The sequence below is a fragment of the Gambusia affinis genome, linkage group LG22, assembly GCF_019740435.1.
Source record: "Gambusia affinis linkage group LG22, SWU_Gaff_1.0, whole genome shotgun sequence".
Classification (NCBI taxonomy): Eukaryota; Metazoa; Chordata; class Actinopteri; order Cyprinodontiformes; family Poeciliidae; genus Gambusia; species Gambusia affinis.
In genome coordinates, this window is record NC_057889.1 from 12,348,355 (window position 1) to 12,357,753 (window position 9,399).

The following is a 9,399-nucleotide window of genomic DNA, read 5'->3' on the forward strand; positions in this document are numbered from 1 at the left end:
CTGTAAAGTAACAGGAGACAACATTTACACTCACACCCTGTGGTGGGACTTGGCTATCACTTTGATCTATCTTACACATGCACTCTCTCCGTTTAGATGTGCTTGAGATAACTGCTGTTTAGAGTCCTAAAGTTACTTCTTTGCTCTAAAAGAAAAAGTTTGACATATTGCAAATTTAAAACTGCAATATATCGCACTCTTTCCGGATACAAAATCCTATCCAAGTTGCACAGTCTCCCTTGTTGGATTAAAGTAAACGTGATTCCCCTCTTCTGTTGTTCTAATAACAAATATCATTTTCAGATCATACTGGTTCAAACTGGATTGGACTGGATTTGTGTGAAACTCTTATCTAATACAAAAACTACACCTAAACCATTTCCTGGGATTAGAGCAAAGTTGCATAACACAGGCTTGACTGGTTAATGCTGTTGTCTTCATACACCAAGACTGTCAAGTGCACCAGTGTGAGATTTAATTATTTAGATATACAGTCAGGAAGTTGCATATATTGATAAAATATTTGTGATGTTCAGTCTAAGAGAAAAAAGTATCACAGTCATGCTAGCCTGAATGACTCAGCAGACTGGTCACTCTAACTGTAAGTGTTACACTTTCCAGTAAATCACCCCTACATGAATGTGTGGGGTAAGAGACAGTTGTCGTTGCAATGGCGACAGGACCCCACAGAGAACGTCAGCTGTTATGGTGTTCCTGTCCTTTACTTTTGGCTGCAGTAAAACATAATCTGCAGCACTCTGTGGGAATTTTATTAAACAATGCACAAACAAAATACCAGGCCCACAGGGAACAAGGAGGAGCTCAGTGTGAAGCTAGGTTCCAAGTATGTGTGCATACTTCTCAGAGACACCTTACATAACTAAGTTTCAACAGGTTAAGCCACAAAATAAATTTTAAAAAGTTTCCTTGTTTGCTATGCTTTGTCTCAGAAAACTTTAAATGCAATTCCCTCAGGCTGACTCACATTTCCATTGAAAACAAACAAATCTACATTTGCATGTGGGTGTATTTTGCTTCCTTGACCACACAAACTTTAGCCAGTAAGTAAGAACAGAATGTGTGCACATAATGGTACAGCCTGTGAGGAATACAGTTTCTTGCAGAAGTATTTACATCCTTTGATATTTATCAACTTTCCTGGTGAAGTGACAGGAAAATGTTGATTGTTTTTTTAATATTTATATTTTTTTATTTCTACACTTATTTTACATACCCAAATTATTTATTTAAAAACAGCAAAACAGTTCAAGACTAGTTTACGTAAGGTGTATCTGTGGACATTAGTTTTTCAAATCTTGCCACAAATCCTTTGTTTAATTTGAGTTTGGCCATTAATTAAGTCATTCTAACATACAAATGTGTTAAAATGACTCCAGTTAATTTCAGCTCTGGCAGATTAGGGTAACTGTTTGAACCTCAGCACAAATCACAAGACTATTCTCAGTCTTTAACAGGGATTTCATTTCAGTATTATCTTGTTTTTAGCTCAATTATGACCAACGTCTCTATTCATATTGAAGAAAAGAATCCCTTCCGTGTGACCTGGGTACCATAATGTTATGCCATACTGCAGGTGTATTTGGAGTGTTAGTTGTCAGCCACTGTATTTGGTATGTTGGGCACATGACTTGAGGGAAATTGCAAAGATTAGCTATTTATGTAGTGTGCGACTAAGTTGTTCTTCTGACAAATTTTTTCACATGACCTTCCTCCCCAAAGAAAATTACACATACACAAGAAGATATATGGAAAATATTTATTGTGAAATTTCTTTCCTGGCTGAAAGAACTGACAGAATTTCTCACATACACACAGAAATAAGTAATCTCTTTTGCAGACACTACCTAATTATTCCCAAGCATGAATGTGCCATGTGGAGTCACATTAACCATTTTCTTTTTTTTTTCTTTTTTTGTCAAAATAATGTAAGCGCTGGTGAAAAAAAACATTAAATAACAAAAACTGAAGAGAAACACATAACAGAGCATCAAATGATTTGGGGCAATAGAGCTTCCAAACATTTAACGGGGAAAGAATAAATAACAGAATATGAAAAATACACTAATTACGGAGTAGTATCAGATAATCATTTCCCCGGATCTTTACCTTCAGTCACCTCACATACAGTACAATCAAAAATACAACTTGGATTCCTAATTTTAATTCCTGAAAAACAAAAACCCTGATCCAGGAAAAAAAAAAAATAGTACAATCAGCATTTTTGAAAATCATTATAAGAAAATGTTGCAAAAATGATGTGCAACTCCCTCCAGATGCAGGTCAATCTCCTAGTAATTGATTTCTACTGATCAAGCGGTTCAACCTGACAGACTCTCCACCCTTTCACTTGTAACCCAAATGTTCAAGAAGTAAAAGGGAAAGGCGAGCAAACAAGATGTTCAACAGAAAGTTATCTTTCTCTTGTACTGCACCTTTACATTCTGTAGAGATGGTAACCATGTAGAAGACAAGCACAGCCCTTTGCTTCTGTTTTTTGCTCAGAGAATTGAGAGAACAATTATGTACAGACAAAGTTTCTCTATTCTCTTGGGTAAATATTTTACATTATATACAAAAATATATATACTTTAATGGGGCATCTCAATTGGCATGAGCCATGCACGTTTCCACTCCTAAGTAGTTAAGCATTGTCTGGACCAGCTCTGGGAGATCGTAGTCGTGTTTCCATCCCCAGTCCTTCCGTGCGTTGGAGTCATCAAAGTCCATGGGCCAGCTATCAGCTGCAAAAAAAGGATTTTGATAAAACAGAAAATTTGTTGATGAGTTTTGAACACAAGCATCCATTCTTACCAAAAGGACAAAAAAACATCACTATCTGCACAAAAATTCCTAAAATATGTTAGTTTAAAGATTCTTACCAATTGCCTGTCGCACTGGGTCGATGTTGTATGTGACCTCCAGCTCCGGCATCTGCTTCCTGAGCTCCTGGGCCAGTTCCTCAGGTGTGAAACTCATGGCGTTGATATTGTATGTCCTCATGCTCAAAGAGTCAGCAGGTGCCTCCAACACCTCCAGGGTGGCGCGTAGGCAGTCGTCGATGTACATCATGGGTAGCCGCGAGTCAGGCCTCAAGTTGCACTCAAACTTGCCAGTCTTGATTGCATCATGAAAAATCTGAACTGCATAGTCTGGACAAGAACAAAATAAAATCATTATTGTTGTTTTCATTATTATATTAGCAGTTCCGATGTTAGTCATCTTGAAATAACATGTAAGAAATTAAAGTGCAAGACACTTTACAAATAAATGCTCCAGTTGCTGACAGAAAGAGTTTGGTTGAGGTGGCTGTCTATTTGTGTGAAAAGAAATATGCAGACAAGGATAGAAGAAAATTATTACAGCCATAAAAATGCAATAACTCTGAATTTGGCTGCCTACGAAGTTTGCAACATGACAAGGACTAGAATACAGAAATAGACCTCATTAAATGTGAACGGTATTACACTCGCTGAGGTCATTATTCATCTCATGCTTCACTTCCCAGTGATGTTTTAATAACATGAAGTATGTTAAACACATTTCCAAATGTCATTTTGTCTGCCACCAACTAGGGTTGCTTACATGCGGTCAATAAAGTTTATCTGGTACACTGACAAAAAACAAAAAATCCCTTTGTACACCCACTAGGAGACACTTTAATTTTGTCCAAAACATTAGTTCCACTACTTTGAATAATAATTCACTCATTAGCTATAGACTTCTACCACAAATTTACATGATTTTTTTTTTCAAGTATACAGGCATGTCATCTGCATATTGATTTATCTAGCAAAACCCAGAAGATGAAGCATTTGTAATTACTACTTTTTAATATAATATCCATGCCACTTCTTTTAAACTCTGAAATCCAATTTAAAATGTTAACTTGTTACCAATAAAAACCATTCAAAACAAACATTGGCCCTAATGTCAGATGTACTTTTTTTTTATTAGCCTTGTGACAGCTCCACGTGTTGGTGTCACGTTTGGTACATGCCCCACGGTGCTTTTCCCCAACAGCTTGTGATGGTAATCTGACTGGGTTGGATCTAATAACATATGCGGACAACTTTCATTACATCTCAAACATTCTCCAGCTACATTAATAGAGCAACAGGATTGTGCTGATATGTTGCCCAATGAATCTTTGGCACATGGAATAGGAATTATAGAGGAACTAAACAAGCAAATTTATTATCTAAAAATGATCATCATTCTATATTCTTCAACCCATTCCAAAAAACTAAGTTTTTTATGAAGCCTCAAAAAGAGCTTAAATCTCTTTAAGCTCCTTGTAGAGCTTAAAGCTTTTTGTTTTTGTTTTACGAAAAAACAAATGATGAGATAAATAATGACATTAAGGAACTCCCATAGTTAATTTTAGATTCATTCATCATTCCTACCTGTTGTGCCACCTCCTGGCATGGAGTCTGCAGAGATGATTCCTGGGTAACGGAGACACCGGAAGTCCAGGCCATAGCGGTGATGGTAATACTAAAAAGACAAAAAACAGGTGTATTAGAAAATGCTCACTTCAATAAGTTTAGAATTGGTAGAAAATTACATTATAATTTGATGATAATTTGGCAACAGATATATGGAATAAAGCACCCACCTCTCCCATTAACTCTGCATGAACTTTAGACACCCCATAGATAGTGCGAGGTCTCTGCACACACAGATCTGGCGTTGGGTTACGGGGCGAAGAGGGACCAAAAGCTCCGATGGTGCTTGGGACAAACAGCCGCAAGCCATGCTCTGCAGCAATGTCCAGGATATTGTGAAGCCCTAAATAGGAAAATTTGAGAATGCCATCATTATTTGAAATGAAGTCATTTTAATTCATTCTAAAATTATGTTTCAAGAAAGTGGATTGTGTGTATTTTCAGCAATTTAACTTGTACAATATTTTGGGTTCAAATGTCCTGCTTCTAATCTTATAGCATTATAGTTAATCCTCATTGGGTTTGGAAAAGTAAAGTTTTTCTTTTTAGCTACCACATCTAAGTATGTTATGTTAGTTTACTCACCAGTGATATTCACAGAGCGTGCCAAGGCCACGTTAGCCTCTCCGACTGCACTGAGGAGGGCGCTGTAGTGAACCAGCCAAGTGATGCGGTTGTTCACCACAATTTCTCTTAAGTTCTTGTAGTCTAGGATGTCTGAGTAGATAAAGGGACCTGATGGTGGCAGATTAATGTAAAAAGTCAATGTTAATTCAATAATTGATTACGCTCACTGATTTTCATATAAGAGCTTTTAATGTTTTAACATTTCTACATGAGAACATTTTAAAGGAAGCCAACAGCCTGTTGTAATGATTGCAAAGATAAATGTTGTGAAATAAAGGACTTTTTTCAAGTTTTCAGCATTAGTCACACACTCACTCAAGGAACTTTTGTTGAACCATGAAGTTATCTATTGACCAAACACTAAGGAAATAACATCTCTGTTAAACAGTTGAAGCTTACTCACCGCTGTGAAACACATTATTGGGAGGTTTCCTGATGTCAGACAGAATGACATTGTTCTTGCCAAATCTCTTCCTGCAAGGGAGTTAAGAGTTAGGAGAGATAAAATTCATTACTAACGGGTGCACTGTTTTGTTACATTTTGCATAACACATGAAGCTAGTTGTGAAACAATTTGCAGAGTTTGATTGGTAAAACGAATGAGAATTCTGACCTCAGAAGTTTGGCCAGCCCGACTCCAAGTTGCCCAAGGCCACCTGCAAATGATGCAGTCATGTGAGGACATGGCACTGAGACAATGAGGTGCAGCTAATGATCTCCAGCGCCTATTTCCATGGAGATTTAAGCAACTGCAAAAGAGGGCCATAAGAAAACCCTCCTGCTGCACTTGACTTCAACTCTTTGTGCTTAAACAGAAGCTGCTTCCAGCTTTCTTTGCCAAACCCCTTACAAATCCCACCACTGTTTAGGTCCCTTCAGAGCACAGCTTGTTCGAGCTCACATGTTACATTCATAAATCTCATCTTAACTGAGGAGCAATAAAAGGAGACTGTTTTTCAGGAAGTCATTGTGATGCTTTACATTACAGAGCAACATTCTGTCTAAATGAGATGCCCCATACCTGTGATTAGCACCTTGGGGTGATCTGTTTCTGAAAAAGACACAGAGTGGAAGCTTGCATCCGATGTAACCTGCCGGGGAGAGAAGCTGATGGTACGCACAGCCACCGTCAGGGGCTGGCAGCTGCACCCCGGGGTGCTCAGCAGGGCTTGCTTGGCTACCTTGGTGAGATTCCTAATAACAGGCATGTTGGTACCTGTGGAATAAAAAAAAAAAATAGGTATAAGACTTTTACAGAAGATTGCCTTCAGTAAAATACCAGAGTGAAGTAAAAATTGATAACATGATCTGCATTGAAACTGAAATAATTGATTCTTTTTTGCCGTTATAATGCTAACTATAGGGTAGATTGGCTTATTTCTGTCACAATCATAGACCTAAGAAAGCAAAAACGTCAAAATACCTGAATTTTATTTACCATTTCTTGTCAGCCAGCTGACCAGCAGCATGTAGCAACAGCTGGGTTGAAAACTTCTTTCACTCTTAAACTTTCCTATTTCTTTCTTCCCCCCCCCCCCCCCCCCTTCCTTTATTTTTTTATAAAATTTTTATTCATCAGATATTTTATGTAATGATCATGGCTCATGGTGTAAGCCATTGCAAGCCTGTGTTTCTGCATTTATTTAATCGACCCGACTTTTGCGCAACGCATCCTTGACGTGACAGACGTGAACTTACTTCAGGGTGCTAACTGGGGGCTTCCAAAAAGTTGGAAAGCATGTAACTTGAGAGTATTTATACTGTCCTGCCTTCAGAAAGAGCCAATCAGAGAGAGAGGGCGTACAGCGACATACAGAGACAGAGGAAAACGGTGCCAAGAACAAGTTGGCGACCTCAATGACCGGATTTAGAAATATTTTTGGAACGCATTAGGAATCACTTAAACTACTCTGTCTTGAGCACCTCAAAGCGAAACAAGGGCCTCTCTAATACAGGACACAAATAAAGATGAAAAAACCCAACCTTCCAAGGAATAACACTACTGATAACAAGATATTTTTACTCGCTCTTCAACTTTCTTCACGCAAGTTCCAGTAAGGTTCACAGGAATTTACGTAGACATCACGAGAGCCAATTGTGTAATACCCGAGACCTCCTCCTCCGCCTCATTTTGATATGTTTAATAAACGTTCGCTACCTTACTTATAGTTTTAAAACATTATGTATCACAATATTCAGCGTTTAATTAGATATAGCGGGTTACAATATTTTAAATTATTTTCTTCCTTTTCTCAATGAATATAAAAAGCAGGCCGAAAAGCCGGGTGAAGATGTCTGAGTCATCTTAAACCTTCTGTTAGGCTGATAGGCTTTTCCCCAATAAGATTATGTTTTATTTATTTTTAACATTTAAGAAAACAAATATGTAGCCTAGAGGGAGCACGCTTACCTTATTGTGATAAAAAGCACACGTGGTAGAGAATATGCTAATTCGTACAATTCTTTGAAATACCTGCATAAATTAAAATTAAACGGAGAAATGCAGCTTGAATGGACAAAAATAAATAAATAAAAAATGCTCACCAGTTATGAGAATCGATGGGAAGGAAAAAACAGAAGAAACAAAAATGACTGACCAGGTTTTAAAAGACAGCGAGATAAGTGATGCGGTTTCCTGCTTTGAGTTGCTCCTCCTGCGCGCTGACGTGATGCTCGGGTGTTATCTCCGCTCGGTGTTGCATCAGCCTCGCCTTCTTCTATATATGTATCAGCGTCCATCTGCTTCCAGGGGGCCCGCCCGGGTTTGACTCCGATTGGTCGAGGCTCGGAGGTGCGGTGTTCTGACTAGCTGTGCAACCTCATCAGATTTTCCTACTGTAGCGGTGCCACGCGTCTAAAACTTTTACCGTGATGTTTACAAACCGAAAACTATAGCAGGTTGCGTTGATGTTAAATATAATCGCTGGATAACTTTCTTTGAGTGACGAGACTTAAGTGGAAGCTTAGGAGTTATGCTTAGCATAGTATTGAATTTATACACGACAAATACACAAAAATATCACTTCCTTCCTCGGAATATTCTATCCGTTTAAAATGAAAAGCTATCGCAGATCTTTGTACTAATCCTTTTATGAAAATATTCTACCTTTTAAAACATATTTTAAATACAGAGGTATCTGTTTCAGACGGGTGAAAGGTTTTTATTGAAATTCATTTAAACTCAGACATCTACAATACAGATCAGCGCAAGTTCTTTCTTGCGCATTAATAGCCTACGTTGTATGGCAGTCTGTTCACAAATGCAGCGTAGCCACAATGTATCCACCGGATTGCACAGGTCACAGTGCAACTCAAATGAAGGGATGTGCTTAATATAAACAATTACCGTGTATTTAAACGACTTCAATATCTCACAAAATATCGCTACCAACATGCACACAAATTATTAATCTGTTGTTTTGCGGGGTTTTTTTTTTATTATTATTATTATTAAGGACGATTGTTGATAGACAAGATATGAGAGCAACAATGAGCATCTCCATTAATTAACAGCCGTTACAGCACTGAATTCTCTTTGACCTGCTTCAAAATAAATATTTACAACCTGGAACAAGCAAATAATTTCACCTTAGCTGACTTCTAGCATACAGTTATAGCAGTAAGTGCTTCTAGCTGACTCAAAGTAACAAATATTTGATTTATCTCAAATAGGTATTTAAAAACAGGCAATTTGCAGGGCAGAAAATACCATGCATACAGAACTAAGAACAAAATAGTTAGCTTACCACTACTTTTCTGTTTGAAAAGGAGTAGGAAGAACACTTATTTAATCCTATCATTTATCTCAATTTAATGACCCAATTACAATGCCCTAATTATCAAAAACTTGTAATTAAAACCATGTTATAATATTCATGTTCCTATTCGATATACTGTGCTAATGAGCCAACAAATACACTATATTACATAGACAAAATAGTTACAAACTAACTCATAAGGTGAGAAAAATCTATGGATACATAATAGTAATAATGACGATTTAAATAACAATCGACATAGAATAATTGCCAACTTCTTGTCAATGTGCACAGATAAATTATTCTTAAATTATGTTTAACCATTACACTGTGGGATAAACGGCCAATTTTCCCTAGTTAGTATGGATCTCTACAATACTATAATTTAATTACCTAATTTCAGAATTGTAAAGGAAAGATTAGCTCTGTTACTAAACGTGAGTAGATTTTTTTAAAATTAAAAACACTTTAAGGTTCCAACATTTGCAGACTTGAAATCCAATTAAATTGTGTGAAAATAAAGTTGCCCTCAGTGTTTATCTACAAAG

General features: G+C 37.3%; 1 protein-coding gene across 2 annotated transcripts; it reads right to left on the reverse strand.

Moving 5' to 3' along the window:
* Positions 1–1,763: 1,763 nt before the first annotated feature.
* Positions 1,764–7,793, reverse strand: tdh (L-threonine dehydrogenase). 2 transcript variants are annotated; one of them, XM_044106538.1, is made up of 9 exons: positions 7,638–7,793; positions 6,115–6,309; positions 5,707–5,749; positions 5,497–5,567; positions 5,052–5,201; positions 4,637–4,809; positions 4,425–4,515; positions 2,901–3,170; positions 1,764–2,762 (listed from the first exon to the last, which is right to left on the reverse strand). In XM_044106538.1, exons 2-9 carry the CDS (start codon positions 6,299–6,301, stop codon positions 2,623–2,625), a joined length of 1,125 nt encoding a protein of 374 aa, XP_043962473.1. In that variant the 5' UTR covers positions 6,302–6,309; positions 7,638–7,793; the 3' UTR covers positions 1,764–2,622. The 2 variants fall into 2 exon arrangements, with proteins under 2 accessions (XP_043962473.1, XP_043962472.1); XM_044106537.1 differs by lacking the exon at positions 7,638–7,793 and adding an exon at positions 6,532–6,577.
* Between the last annotated feature and the right edge of the window lie 1,606 nt (positions 7,794–9,399).

Excerpts from the sequence above, each read along its gene's own strand:
- tdh (XM_044106537.1), bottom strand. The coding sequence starts at position 6,562 with ATGCTGCTGGTCAGCTGGCTGACAAGAAATG. Across the intron at positions 6,310-6,531 it reads CAGCTGGCTGACAAGAAATG|GTACCAACATGCCTGTTATT; the intron begins GTAAATAAAATT and ends TTTATTCCACAG. Across the intron at positions 5,202-5,496 it reads CAATAATGTGTTTCACAGCG|GTCCCTTTATCTACTCAGAC; the intron begins GTGAGTAAGCTT and ends TGCCACCATCAG.